Source organism: Oncorhynchus clarkii, unplaced genomic scaffold (genome assembly GCF_045791955.1).
Source record: "Oncorhynchus clarkii lewisi isolate Uvic-CL-2024 unplaced genomic scaffold, UVic_Ocla_1.0 unplaced_contig_11233_pilon_pilon, whole genome shotgun sequence".
Classification (NCBI taxonomy): Eukaryota; Metazoa; Chordata; class Actinopteri; order Salmoniformes; family Salmonidae; genus Oncorhynchus; species Oncorhynchus clarkii.
The window spans coordinates 367,526-383,421 of record NW_027257950.1 but is presented as its reverse complement, the minus strand read 5'-3'; the positions used below and the strand labels follow the sequence as shown (position 1 = coordinate 383,421).

Sequence of the window (15,896 nt, the reverse complement as noted above, 5' to 3'; positions counted from 1 at the left end):
GTATAGTTAGTCATATAATTAGGGTTATATACTGGTGTGATCAGAGAGTTGTATAGTTAGTCATATAATTAGGGTTATATACTGGTGTGATCAGAGGGTTCTATAGTTAGTCATATAATTAGGGTTATATACTGGTGTGATCAGATTCCTCAGGATAACTCCTTATGATTTAGGGTTACATACTGGTGTGATCAGAGGGTTCTATAGTTAGTCATATAATTAGGGTTATATTCTATAGTATAGTTAGTCATATAATTAGGGTTATATACTGGTGTGATCAGATGGTTCTATAGTTAGTTAGTCATATAATTAGGGTTATATACTGGTGTGATCAGAGGGTTCTATAGTTAGTCATATAATTAGGGTTATATACTGGTGTGATCAGATGGTTCTATAGTTAGTTAGTCATATAATTAGGGTTATATACTGGTGTGATCAGAGGGTTGTATAGTTAGTCATATAATTAGGGTTATATACTGGTGTGATCAGAGGGTTCTATAGTTAGTCATATAATTAGGGTTTTATACTGGTGTGATCAGATGCCTCAGGATAACTCCTTATGATTTAGGGTTACATACTGGTGTGATCAGAGGGTTCTATAGTTAGTCATATAATTAGGGTTATATACTGGTGTGATCAGAGGGTTCTATAGTTAGTCATATAATTAGGGTTATATACTATAGTATAGTTAGTCATATAATTACGGTTATATACTGGTGTGATCAGAGGGTTCTATAGTATAGTTAGTCACATAATTAGGGTTATATACTGGTGTGATCAGATGCCTCAGGATAACTCCTTATGATTTAGGGTTACATACTGGTGTGATCAGAGGGTTCTATAGTATAGTTAGTCATATAATTAGGGTTATATACTGGTGTGATCAGAGGGGTGTATAGTTAGTCATATAATTAGGGTTATATACTGGTGTGATCAGAGGGTTCTATAGTTAGTCATATAATTAGGGTTATATACTGGTGTGATCAGTGGGGTGTATAGTTAGTCATATAATTAGGGTTATATACTGGTGTGATCAGAGGGTTCTATAGTTAGTCATATAATTAGGGTTATATACTGGTGTGATCAGAGGGCTCTATAGTTAGTCATATAATTAGGGTTATATACTATAGTATAGTTAGTCATATAATTAGGGTTATGTACTGGTGTGATCAGAGGGTTCTATAGTTAGTCATATAATTAGGGTTATATACTATAGTATAGTTAGTCATATAATTAGGGTTATATACTGGTGTGATCAGAGGGTTGTATAGTTAGTTAGTCATATTATTAGGGTTACATACTGGTGTGATCAGATGCCTCAGGATAACTCCTTATGATTTAGGGTTATATACTGGTGTGATCAGATGCCTCAGGATAACTCCTTATGATTTAGGGTTATATACTGGTGTGATCAGAGGGGTGTATAGTTAGTCATATAATTAGGGTTATATACTGGTGTGATCAGAGGGTTCTATAGTTAGTCATATAATTAGGGTTATATACTGGTGTGATCAGAGGGTTCTATAGTTAGTCATATAATTAGCGTTATATACTATAGTATAGTTAGTCACATAACTAGGGTTATATACTGGTGTGATCAGATGCCTCAGGATAACTCCTTATGATTTAGGGTTACATACTGGTGTGATCAGAGGGTTCTATAGTATAGTTAGTCATATAATTAGGGTTATATACTGGTGTGATCAGAGGGGTGTATAGTTAGTCATATAATTAGGGTTATATACTGGTGTGATCAGAGGGTTCTATAGTTAGTCATATAATTAGGGTTATATACTGGTGTGATCAGAGGGGTGTATAGTTAGTCATATAATTAGGGTTATATACTGGTGTGATCAGAGGGTTCTATAGTTAGTCATATAATTAGGGTTATATACTGGTGTGATCAGAGGGCTCTATAGTTAGTCATATAATTAGGGTTATATACTATAGTATAGTTAGTCATATAATTAGGGTTATATACTGGTGTGATCAGAGGGTTCTATAGTTAGTCATATAATTAGGGTTATATACTGGTGTGATCAGAGGGTTCTATAGTTAGTCATATAATTAGGGTTATATACTATAGTATAGTTAGTCATATAATTAGGGTTATATACTGGTGTGATCAGAGGGTTCTATAGCTAGTCATATAATTAGGGTTATATTCTGGTGTGATCAGATGCCTCAGGATAACTCCTTATGATTTAGGGTTATATACTGGTGTGATCAGATGCCTCAGGATAACTCCTTATGATTTAGGGTTACATACTGGTGTGATCAGATGCCTCAGGATAACTCCTTATGATTTAGGGTTATATAGTGGTGTGATCAGAGGGTTCTATAGTTAGTTAGTCATATAATTAGGGTTACATACTGGTGTGATCAGATGCCTCAGGATAACTCCTTATGATTTAGGGTTATATACTGGTGTGATCAGATGCCTCAGGATAACTCCTTATGATTTAGGGTTACATACTGGTGTGATCAGATGCCTCAGGATAACTCCTTATGATTTTGGGTTATATAGTGGTGTGATCAGAGGGTTCTATAGTTAGTCATATAATTAGGGTTATATACTGGTGTGATCAGAGGGTTGTATAGTTAGTTAGTCATATAATTAGGGTTACATACTGGTGTGATCAGATGCCTCAGGATAACTCCTTATGATTTAGGGTTATATACTGGTGTGATCAGATGCCTCAGGATAACTCCTTATGATTTAGGGTTATATACTGGTGTGATCAGAGGGTTCTATAGTTAGTCATATAATTAGGGTTATATACTGGTGTGATCAGATGGTTCTATAGTTAGTCATATAATTAGGGTTATATACTGGTGTGATCAGAGGGGTGTATAGTTAGTCATATAATTAGGGTTATATACTGGTGTGATCAGAGGGTTCTATAGTTAGTCATATAATTAGGGTTATATACTGGTGTGATCAGAGGGTTCTATAGTTAGTCATATAATTAGGGTTATATACTATAGTATAGTTAGTCATATAATTAGGGTTATATACTGGTGTGATCAGAGGGTTCTATAGTTAGTCATATCATTAGGGTTCTATACTGGTGTGATCAGAGGGGTGTATAGTTAGTTAGTCATATAATTAGGGTTATATACTGGTGTGATCAGAGGGTTCTATAGTTAGTCATATAATTAGGGTTATATACTGGTGTGATCAGAGGGTTCTATAGTTAGTCATATAATTAGGGTTATATACTATAGTATAGTTAGTCACATAATTAGGGTTATATACTGGTGTGATCAGATGCCTCAGGATAACTCCTTATGATTTAGGGTTATATACTGGTGTGATCAGAGGGTTCTATAGTTAGTCATATAATTAGGGTTATATACTATAGTATAGTTAGTCATATAATTAGGGTTATATACTGGTGTGATCAGAGGGTTCTATAGTTAGTCATATAATTAGGGTTATATTCTGGTGTGATCAGATGCCTCAGGATAACTCCTTATGATTTAGGGTTACATACTGGTGTGATCAGATGCCTCAGGATAACTCCTTATGATTTTGGGTTATATAGTGGTGTGATCAGAGGGTTCTATAGTTAGTCATATAATTAGGGTTATATACTGGTGTGATCAGAGGGTTGTATAGTTAGTTAGTCATATAATTAGGGTTACATACTGGTGTGATCAGATGCCTCAGGATAACTCCTTATGATTTAGGGTTATATACTGGTGTGATCAGATGCCTCAGGATAACTCCTTATGATTTAGGGTTATATACTGGTGTGATCAGAGGGTTCTATAGTTAGTCATATAATTAGGGTTATATACTGGTGTGATCAGATGGTTCTATAGTTAGTCATATAATTAGGGTTATATACTGGTGTGATCAGAGGGGTGTATAGTTAGTCATATAATTAGGGTTATATACTGGTGTGATCAGAGGGTTCTATAGTTAGTCATATAATTAGGGTTATATACTGGTGTGATCAGAGGGTTCTATAGTTAGTCATATAATTAGGGTTAAATACTATAGTATAGTTAGTCATATAATTAGGGTTATATACTGGTGTGATCAGAGGGTTCTATAGTTAGTCATATCATTAGGGTTATATACTGGTGTGATCAGAGGGGTGTATAGTTAGTTAGTCATATAATTAGGGTTATATACTGGTGTGATCAGAGGGTTCTATAGTTAGTCATATAATTAGGGTTATATACTGGTGTGATCAGAGGGTTCTATAGTTAGTCATATAATTAGGGTTATATACTATAGTATAGTTAGTCACATAATTAGGGTTATATACTGGTGTGATCAGATGCCTCAGGATAACTCCTTATGATTTAGGGTTACATACTGGTGTGATCAGAGGGTTCTATAGTATAGTTAGTCATATAATTAGGGTTATATACTGGTGTGATCAGAGGGTTCTATAGTTAGTCATATAATTAGGGTTATATACTGGTGTTATCAGAGGGGTGTATAGTTAGTCATATAATTAGGGTTATATACTGGTGTGATCAGAGGGTTCTATAGTTAGTCATATAATTAGGGTTATATACTGGTGTGATCAGAGGGCTCTATAGTTAGTCATATAATTAGGGTTATATACTATAGTATAGTTAGTCATATAATTAGGGTTATATACTGGTGTGATCAGAGGGTTCTATAGTTAGTCATATAATTAGGGTTATATACTGGTGTGATCAGAGGGTTCTATAGTTAGTCATATAATTAGGGTTATATACTATAGTATAGTTAGTCATATAATTAGGGTTATATACTGGTGTGATCAGAGGGTTCTATAGCTAGTCATATAATTAGGGTTATATTCTGGTGTGATCAGATGCCTCAGGATAAGTCCTTATGATTTAGGGTTATATACTGATGTGATCAGATGCCTCAGGATAACTCCTTATGATTTAGGGTTATATAGTGGTGTGATCAGAGGGTTCTATAGTTAGTTAGTCATATAATTAGGGTTACATACTGGTGTGATCAGATGCCTCAGGATAACTCCTTATGATTTAGGGTTATATACTGGTGTGATCAGATGCCTCAGGATAACTCCTTATGATTTAGGGTTATATACTGGTGTGATCAGAGGGTTCTATAGTTAGTCATATAATTAGGGTTATATACTGGTGTGATCAGATGGTTCTATAGTTAGTCATATAATTAGGGTTATATACTGGTGTGATCAGAGGGTTCTATATTTAGTCATATAATTAGGGTTATATACTATAGTATAGTTAGTCATATAATTAGGGTTATATACTGGTGTGATCAGAGGGTTCTATAGTTAGTCATATCATTAGGGTTATATACTGGTGTGATCAGAGGGTTATATAGTTAGTCATATAATTAGGGTTATATACTATAGTATAGTTAGTCATATAATTAGGGTTATATACTGGTGTGATCAGAGGGTTCTATAGTTAGTCATATAATTAGGGTTATATACTGGTGTGATCAGATGCCTCAGGATAACTCCTTATGATTTAGGGTTATATACTGGTGTGATCAGATGCCTCAGGATAACTCCTTATGATTTAGGGTTACATACTGGTGTGATCAGATGCCTCAGGATAACTCCTTATGATTTAGGGTTACATACTGGTGTGATCAGATGCCTCAGGATAACTCCTTATGATTTAGGGTTATACAGTGGTGTGATCAGAGGGTTCTATAGTATAGTTAGTCATATAATTAGGGTTATATACTATAGTATAGTTAGTCATATAATTAGGGTTATATACTGGTGTGATCAGAGGGTTGTATAGTTAGTTAGTCATATAATTAGGGTTATATACTGGTGTGATCAGAGGGTTCTATAGTTAGTCATATAATTAGGGTTATATACTGGTGTGATCAGATGCCTCAGGATAACTCCTTATGATTTAGGGTTATATACTGGTGTGATCAGATGCCTCAGGATAACTCCTTATGATTTAGGGTTACATACTGGTGTGATCAGATGCCTCAGGATAACTCCTTATGATTTAGGGTTACATACTGGTGTGATCAGATGCCTCAGGATAACTCCTTATGATTTAGGGTTATACAGTGGTGTGATCAGAGGGTTCTATAGTATAGTTAGTCATATAATTAGGGTTATATACTATAGTATAGTTAGTCATATAATTAGGGTTATATACTGGTGTGATCAGAGGGTTGTATAGTTAGTTAGTCATATAATTAGGGTTATATACTGGTGTGATCAGAGGGTTCTATAGTTAGTCATATAATTAGGGTTATATACTGGTGTGATCAGATGCCTCAGGATAACTCCTTATGATTTAGGGTTATATACTGGTGTGATCAGATGCCTCAGGATAACTCCTTATGATTTAGGGTTACATACTGGTGTGATCAGATGCCTCAGGATAACTCCTTATGATTTAGGGTTACATACTGGTGTGATCAGATGCCTCAGGATAACTCCTTATGATTTTGGGTTATATAGTGGTGTGATCAGAGGGTTCTATAGTTAGTCATATAATTAGGGTTATATACTGGTGTGATCAGAGGGTTGTATAGTTAGTTAGTCATATAATTAGGGTTACATACTGGTGTGATCAGATGCCTCAGGATAACTCCTTATGATTTAGGGTTATATACTGGTGTGATCAGATGCCTCAGGATAACTCCTTATGACTTAGGGTTATATACTGGTGTGATCAGAGGGTTCTATAGTTAGTCATATAATTAGGGTTATATACTGGTGTGATCAGAGGGTTCTATAGTTAGTCATATAATTAGGGTTATATACTGGTGTGATCAGATTCCTCAGGATAACTCCTTATGATTTAGGGTTATATACTGGTGTGATCAGAGGGTTCTATAGTTAGTCATATAATTAGGGTTATATACTGGAGTGATCAGAGGGTTCTATAGTTAGTCATATAATTAGGGTTATATACTGGTGTGATCAGAGGGTTCTATAGTTAGTCATATAATTAGGGTTATATACTGGTGTGATCAGATTCCTCAGGATAACTCCTTATGATTTAGGGTTATATACTGGTGTGATCAGAGGGTTCTATAGTTAGTCATATAATTAGGGTTATATACTGGAGTGATCAGAGGGTTCTATAGTTAGTCATATAATTAGGGTTATATAATGGTGTGATCAGAGGGTTCTATAGTTAGTCATATAATTAGGGTTATATACTGGTGTGATCGGAGGGTTCTATAGTTAGTCATATAATTAGGGTTACATACTGGTGTGATCAGAGGGTTCTATAGTTAGTCATATAATTAGGGTTATATACTGGTGTGATCAGAGGGTTCTATAGTTAGTCATATAATTAGGGTTATATACTGGTGTGATCAGAGGGTTCTATAGTTAGTCATATAATTAGGGTTATATACTGGTGTGATCAGATTCCTCAGGATAACTCCTTATGATTTAGGGTTATATACTGGTGTGATCAGAGGGTTCTATAGTTAGTCATATAATTAGGGTTATATACTGGAGTGATCAGAGGGTTCTATAGTTAGTCATATAATTAGGGTTATATACTGGTGTGATCAGAGGGTTCTATAGTTAGTCATATAATTAGGGTTATATACTGGTGTGATCAGATTCCTCAGGATAACTCCTTATGATTTAGGGTTATATACTGGTGTGATCAGAGGGTTCTATAGTTAGTCATATAATTAGGGTTATATACTGGAGTGATCAGAGGGTTCTATAGTTAGTCATATAATTAGGGTTATATAATGGTGTGATCAGAGGGTTCTATAGTTAGTCATATAATTAGGGTTATATACTGGTGTGATCAGAGGGTTCTATAGTTAGTCATATAATTAGGGTTATATACTATAGTATAGTTAGTCATATAGTTAGGGTTATATACTGGTGTGATCAGATGCCTCAGGGTAACTCCTTATGATTTTACTAATATTTTTACTGTACCTTGTATAGCTCTTTGTTTTCATATTAATTAATGAACTGATCAACCGTAACTCATCTTGCTCTTTGCTCATGATGGTGTTAACACTATGAAATTCCACTTTGTTGACATTTTTTTAGATACTTAACAGTTTGAAATGAAGGACTTGGAGCCATGTTTAAGGTTTTCAAATGTGTTTTCTGTTTGATTCTGGGTTTGGTTTTCAAGGACACTTAACAGTTTGAAATGAAGGACTTGGAGCCATGTTTAAGGGTTTCAAATGTGTTTTCTGTTTGATTCTGGGTTTGGTTTTCAAGGATACTTATTAATTAAGAAAACTGCTTGGCACATGATAAACAGTTGTCTTCCCTCTTGTTCTGTTAGACGTTTTGTTGTTGAAGAAAATGTTTTGTAAATGCATTTCAGAAGGCATGATAGCGGCACCTAGCGGATGCCTGTAATTATCAGGAACAGGCAAAGTTACTTTTCAAATGTTGGAGCATTAAAATGATTCTGATTAATTAGGAAACAATGTACAGTATCAGTCAACAGTTTGGACACCTTCTCATTCAAGGGTTTTCTTTATTTCTACTATTTTCTACATTGTAGAATAATAGTGAAGACATTGAAACTATGAAATAACACACATGGAATCATGTGGTAGCCAAAAACGTGTTAAACAAATCAAAATATATTCTATATTTGTAGTTCTTCAAGGTATCCCTCCTTTGTCTTGATGACAGCTTCACTCTATTCAGATGAGCCCTTTGTTAAGTAAATCAGGTGTTACATCTAGTGAAACGGAGACTGGAGTTGTCTTGATGACAGCTTCACTCTATTCAGATGAGCCCTTTGTAAATCAGGTGTTACATCTAGTGAAACGGAGACTGGAGTTGTCTTGATGACAGCTTCACTCTATTCAGATGAGCCCTTTGTTATGTAAATCAGGTGTTACATCTAGTGAAACGGAGACTGGAGTTGTCTTGATGACAGCTTCGCTCTATTCAGATGAGCCCTTTGTAAATCAGGTGTTACATCTAGTGAAACGGAGACTGGAGTTGTCTTGATGACAGCTTCACTCTATTCAGATGAGCCCTTTGTAAATCAGGTGTTACATCTAGTGAAACGGAGACTGGAGTTGTCTTGATGACAGCTTTACACTATTCAGATGAGCCCTTTGTAAATCAGGTGTTACATCTAGTGAAACGGAGACTGGAGTTGGACTTTAAGTTCTATTATTAAAATTATATTTTAGTCAGTCACGCAATTCATTTTCTGCATTTTACATTTTTTAAAAGTTTGTCTTTGTAACTAGTGTGTAATTCCTAGGTTTAGTTTTAGTATGTACTTTTTAGGGTTAGTGTGTACTTTTTAGGGTTAGTGTTAGTGTGTACTATTTAGTATTAGCGTGTAATTTTTAGGGTTAGTGTTAGTGTGTACTATTTAGGGTTAGTTTTAGTGTGTACTTTTTAGGGTTAGTTTTAGTGCGTACTTGGTAGAGTTAGTGTGTAGTATTTAGGGTTAGTTTTAGTGCGTACTTGGTAGAGTTAGTGTGTACTATTTAGGGTTAGTTTTAGTGTGTACTTTTTAGGGTTAGTTTTAGTGCGTACTTGGTAGAGTTAGTGTGTACTCTTTAGGGTTAGTTTTAGTGCTTACTTGGTAGAGTTAGTGTGTACTCTTTAGGGTTAGTTTTAGTGCGTACTTGGTAGAGTTAGTGTGTACTCTTTAGGGTTAGTTTTAGTGCGTACTTGGTAGAGTTAGTGTGTACTCTTTAGTGTCAGTTTTAGTGAGTACTTGGTAGAGTTAGTGTGTACTCTTTAGGGTTAGTTTTAGTGCGTACTTGGTAGAGTTAGTGTGTAGTATTTAGGGTTAGTTTTAGTGCGTACTTGGTAGAGTTAGTGTGTACTCTTTAGGGTTAGTTTTAGTGCTTACTTGGTAGAGTTAGTGTGTACTCTTTAGGGTTAGTTTTAGTGCGTACTTGGTAGAGTTAGTGTGTACTCTTTAGGGTTAGTTTTAGTGCGTACTTGGTAGAGTTAGTGTGTACTCTTTAGTGTCAGTTTTAGTGAGTACTTGGTAGAGTTAGTGTGTACTCTTTAGGGTTAGTTTTAGTGCGTACTTGGTAGAGTTAGTGTGTAGTATTTAGGGTTAGTTTTAGTGCGTACTTGGTAGAGTTAGTGTGTACTATTTAGGGTTAGTTTTAGTGTGTACTTTTTAGGGTTAGTTTTAGTGCGTACTTGGTAGAGTTAGTGTGTACTATTTAGGGGTAGAGTTAGTGTGTACTATTTAGGGGTAGTGTTAGTGTGTACTATTTAGGGGTAGTGTTAGTGTGTACTATCTAGGGGTAGTGTTAGTGTGTACTATTTAGGGGTAGTGTTAGTGTGTACTATCTAGGGGTAGTGTTAGTGTGTACTATTTAGGGGTAGTGTTAGTGTGTACTATTTAGGGGTAGTGTTAGTGTGTACTATTTAGGGGTAGTGTTAGTGTGTACTATTTAGGGGTAGTGTAGGTGTGTACTATTTAGGGGTAGTGTTAGTGTGTAATATCTAGGGGTAGTGTTAGTGTGTACTATCTAGGGGTAGTGTTAGTGTGTACTATTTAGGAGTAGTGTTAGTGTGTACTAATTAGGGGTAGTGTTAGTGTGTACTATCTAGGGGTAGTGTTAGTGTGTACTATTTAGGGGTAGTGTTAGTGTGTACTATTTAGGGGTAGTGTTAGTGTGTACTATTTAGGGGTAGTGTTAGTGTGTACTATTTAGGGGTAGTGTTAGTGTGTACTATTTAGGAGTAGCTTTAGTGTGTTCTATTTAGGGGTCGTGTTAGTGTGTACTATTTAGGGGTAGTGTTAGTGTGTTCTATTTAGGGGTAGTGTTAGTGTGTACTATTTAGGGGTAGTGTTAGTGTGTACTATTAGGGGTAGTGTTAGTGTGTACTATTTAGGGGTAGTGTTAGTGTGTACTATTTAGGGGTAGTGTTAGTGTGTACTATTTAGGGGTAGTGTTAGTGTGTACTATTTAGGGGTAGTGTTAGTGTGTACTATTTAGGGGTAGTGTTAGTGTGTACTATCTAGGGGTAGTGTTAGTGTGTACTATTTAGGGGTAGTGTTAGTGTGTACTATCTAGGGGTAGTGTTAGTGTGTACTATTTAGGGGTAGTTTTAGTGTGTACTATTTAGGGGTAGTGTTAGTGTGTACTATTTAGGGGTAGTGTTAGTGTGTACTATTTAGGGGTAGTGTTAGTGTGTACTATTTAGGGGTAGTGTTAGTGTGTACTATTTAGGGGTAGTGTTAGTGTGTACTATTTAGGGGTAGTGTTAGTGTGTACTATTTAGGGGTAGTGTTAGTGTGTACTATCTAGGGGTAGTGTTATTGTGTACTATCTAGGGGTAGTGTTAGTGTGTACTATTTAGGGGTCGTGTTAGTGTGTACTATCTAGGGGTAGTGTTAGTGTGTACTATCTAGGGGTAGTGTTAGTATGTACTATTTAGGGGATGTTTTAGTGTGTAGTATTTAGGGGTAGTGTTAGTTTGTACTATTTAGGGGTAGTGTTAGTGTGTACTATTTAGGGGTAGTGTTAGTGTCTCCTCTACCTGCATGGAAACCTTCCAGTCATTGGTCTGTGTGTGAAACAGTCTTTGTGTTTCACCATTGTATGTGTGTGTGTGTGTGTGTGTGTGTGTGTGTGTGTGTGTGTGTGTGTGTGTGTGTGTGTAGGGAGCATTCTGGGGTCTGATGGTGGGGCTGGTTGTCGGTGTGTGTCGGATGGTTCTAGAATTTGCATTCCCGCCTCCTCGCTGTGGTATCCAAGACGATGCCCCGTCAGTGCTGCGCTCCGTTCACTACCTTCACTTTGCCATCATCCTCTGCTTCCTGTCTGCTGCCGTTGTCATGGTGATATCACTGCTGACTCCGCCCCCCACTGAAGAGCAGGTATGATGACACTTTGTTTATCATGTCTTCACATCAACTCGTTCTTAATAATACTAACCTATGAGTGTGTTAACTTGTTGTTGTTGTTAATAATACTAACCTATGAGTGTGTTAACTTGTTGTTGTTGTTAATAATACTAACCTATGAGTGTGTTAACTTGTTGTTAATAATACTAACCTATGAGTGTGTTAACTTGTTGTTGTTGTTAATAATACTAACCTATGAGTGTGTTAACTTGTTGTTGTTGTTAATAATACTAACCTATGAGTGTGTTAACTTGTTGTTGTTGTTGTTGATAATAATACTAACCTATGAGTGTGTTAACTTGTTGTTGTTGTTGATAATAATACTAACCTATGAGTGTGTTAACTTGTTGTTGTTGTTGATAATAATACTAACCTATGAGTGTGTTAACTTGTTGTTGTTGTTGATAATACTAACCTATGAGTGTGTTAACTTGTTGTTGTTGTTGATAATAATACTAACCTATGAGTGTGTTAACTTGTTGTTGTTGTTGATAATAATACTAACCTATGAGTGTGTTAACTTGTTGTTGTTGTTGTTGATAATAATACTAACCTATGAGTGTGTTAACTTGTTGTTGTTGTTGATAATAATACTAACCTATGAGTGTGTTAACTTGTTGTTGTTGTTGTTAATAATACTAACCTATGAGTGTGTTAGCTTGTTGTTGTTGTTGATAATAATACTAACCTATGAGTGTGTTAACTTGTTGTTGTTGTTGATAATAATACTAACCTATGAGTGTGTTAACTTGTTGTTGTTGTTGATAATACTAACCTATGAGTGTGTTAACTTGTTGTTGTTGTTGATAATAATACTAACCTATGAGTGTGTTAACTTGTTGTTGTTGTTGTTGATAATAATACTAACCTATGAGTGTGTTAACTTGTTGTTGTTGTTGATAATAAGACTAACCTATGAGTGTGTTAACTTGTTGTTGTTGTTAATAATAATACTAACCTATGAGTGTGTTAACTTGTTGTTGTTGTTGATAATAATACTAACCTATGAGTGTGTTAACTTGTTGTTGTTGTTGTTGATAATAATACTAACCTATGAGTGTGTTAACTTGTTGTTGTTGTTGATAATACTAACCTATGAGTGTGTTAACTTGTTGTTGTTGTTGATAATAATACTAACCTATGAGTGTGTTAACTTGTTGTTGTTGTTGTTGATAATAATACTAACCTATGAGTGTGTTAACTTGTTGTTGTTGTTGATAATAAGACTAACCTATGAGTGTGTTAACTTGTTGTTGTTGTTAATAATAATACTAACCTATGAGTGTGTTAACTTGTTGTTGTTGTTGATAATAATACTAACCTATGAGTGTGTTAACTTGTTGTTGTTGTTGATAATACTAACCTATGAGTGTGTTAACTTGTTGTTGTTGTTGATAATAATACTAACCTATGAGTGTGTTAACTTGTTGTTGTTGTTGTTAATAATACTAACCTATGAGTGTGTTAGCTTGTTGTTGTTGTTGATAATAATACTAACCTATGAGTGTGTTAACTTGTTGTTGTTGTTGTTGATAATAATACTAACCTATGAGTGTGTTAACTTGTTGTTGTTGTTGATAATAATACTAACCTATGAGTGTGTTAACTTGTTGTTGTTGTTGATAATACTAACCTATGAGTGTGTTAACTTGTTGTTGTTGTTGATAATAATACTAACCTATGAGTGTGTTAACTTGTTGTTGTTGTTGTTGATAATAATACTAACCTATGAGTGTGTTAACTTGTTGTTGTTGTTGATAATAAGACTAACCTATGAGTGTGTTAACTTGTTGTTGTTGTTAATAATAATACTAACCTATGAGTGTGTTAACTTGTTGTTGTTGTTAATAATAATACTAACCTATGAGTGTGTTAACTTGTTGTTGTTAATAATAATACTAACCTATGAGTGTTTAACTTGTTGTTGTTGTTGTTAATAATAATACTAACCTATGAGTGTGTTAACTTGTTGTTAATAATAATACTAACCTATGAGTGTGTTAACTTGTTGTTAATAATAATACTAACCTATGAGTGTGTTAACTTGTTGTTGTTAATAATAATACTAACCTATGAGTGTGATAACTTGTTGTTAATAATAATACTAACCTATGAGTGTTTGACTTGTTAATAATAACACTAACCTATGAGTGTGTTAACTTGTTGTTGTTGTTAATAATAATACTAACCTATGATTGTGTTAACTTGTTGTTGTTGTTAATAATAATACTAACCTATGAGTGTGTTAACTTGTTGTTGTTGTTAATAATAATAATACTAACCTATGAGTGTGTTAACTCGCTGTTGTTGTTAATAATAATAATACCAACCTATGAGTGTGATAACTTGTTGTTGTTGATAATAATACTAACCTATGAGTGTGTTAACTTGTTGTTGTGTCAGTTCTGTTACATGAAGTTGTTGTTGTTTAGGTGCGTAACCTGACGTGGTGGACTTTGACTCAGGAGGAAGAGGGAGAAATACCACTCCAGAAAGTCTCCTCTATCAGCCACCGAGAGCAGAGACCCCAGGTCCACGGTGAGACAGACAGACAGACAGACAGACAGACAGACAGACAGACAGACACCAGGTCCAGGGTGAGACAGACACCAGGTCCAGGGTGAGACAGACAGACAGACAGACAGACAGACAGACAGACAGACACACACCACGCCCAGGGTGAGACAGGCAGACAGACAGACAGACAGACAGACACACACCACGCCCAGGGTGAGACAGACAGACAGACAGACAGGCAGACAGACACCAGGTCCAGGGTGAGACAGACAGACAGACAGACAGACAGACAGACAGACAGGCAGACATACAGACAGACAGACAGACAGACAGACAGACAGGCAGACAGACACATAGACAGACAGACACCACGCCCAGGGTGAGACAGACAGACAGACAGACAGACAGACACATAGACAGACAGACAGACAGACAGACAGACAGACAGACACCAGGTCCAGGGTGAGACAGACACCAGGTCCAGGGTGAGACAGACAGACAGACAGACAGACAGACAGACAGATAGACAGACAGACAGACACCAAGCCCAGGGTGAGACAGACAGACAGACAGACAGACAGACAGACAGACAGACAGACAGACAGACAGACAGACAGACAGGCAGGCAGGCAGGCAGGCAGGCAGACTGACACATAGACAGACAGACACCACGCCCAGGGTGAGACAGACAGACAGACAGACAGACAGACAGACAGACAGACAGGCAGACAGACAGACAGACAGACAGACAGACAGGCAGGCAGGCAGGCAGACAAGACTAGATCAAAACCTTTGCTACAGATGGACTGACACAGTAATGTTGCTTTACATTCTGTGGTGTGTGAAGGTTCTGCTCCGGTGCGGAGGGCGGTCTGCGGCCGCGGGGCGGGGCTCTGCAGCTCAGCGGAGGGGCCAGCAGAGGAGGTTCCGTTACCCAGAATCCCCAGCGTTAGAGAGAGTGTGTTTTGGTCTCGCTTCTGCTGCGTCAATGCCATTCTGCTGATCTGTGTTAATATATTCCTCTACGCTTACTTCGCCTGACCTCTGACCTCTAACTGCTGTCCCAGTAGGATACTTCCTGTGGGTGTTTCCATCTCTACGTAAATCAATGTTCTTATGGTTCTAGAAGATGTATCGTTCTAGAATGTTACGGACCTGTGATGTCACAGTGGGTAGGGTCCTATTTAGTGTATTGTATATGGACCTCTGATTGGTCAATATTGTGTCCTTGTGTAAATGAGATTCATGAATAAACACGTGGCCACGTCTTGTAATCTACAGAGGAAAAACTTTATTGTCATCAAGATCAGAGATCAGTGGTTAGAGGTCAGAGGTCCGGGGTTAGAGGTCAGGGTCTAGGGGCTAGGGGGAGATACATTTCCTATAGGTTCACCACACACACAGTAGAGTAGCATGAAATACACCTGACCCCATACCTCAACCAGACCCATAGCATGTTGCATCAATACTACAATAACTAACTGTTACATGAAATACACCTCACCCTGAACCCTGACCCCTGACCCCAACCAGACCCATAGCATGTTGCATCAATA

At 36.5% G+C, this 15,896-nt stretch overlaps 1 protein-coding gene across 1 annotated transcript; it reads left to right on the top strand.

The window, feature by feature from the left end:
• Positions 1-11,598: 11,598 nt before the first annotated feature.
• LOC139394190 (sodium/mannose cotransporter SLC5A10-like) lies at positions 11,599-15,639 on the top strand. Its single transcript, XM_071142236.1, has 3 exons — positions 11,599-11,796; positions 14,256-14,361; positions 15,188-15,639. The coding sequence occupies exons 1-3, from the start codon at positions 11,599-11,601 to the stop codon at positions 15,379-15,381; spliced, it is 498 nt and encodes a 165-aa protein (XP_070998337.1). The 3' UTR covers positions 15,382-15,639.
• The last annotated feature ends 257 nt before the right edge of the window (positions 15,640-15,896 follow it).

Coding starts and splice junctions, on each gene's coding strand:
- LOC139394190 (XM_071142236.1), top strand. CDS start 11,599: ATGGTGGGGCTGGTTGTCGGTGTGTGTCGGATGGTTCTAGAATTTGCA. Junction 11,797..14,255: donor CGCCCCCCACTGAAGAGCAG/GTATGATGACAC, acceptor GTTGTTGTTTAG/GTGCGTAACCTGACGTGGTG. Junction 14,362..15,187: donor GCAGAGACCCCAGGTCCACG/GTGAGACAGACA, acceptor TGGTGTGTGAAG/GTTCTGCTCCGGTGCGGAGG.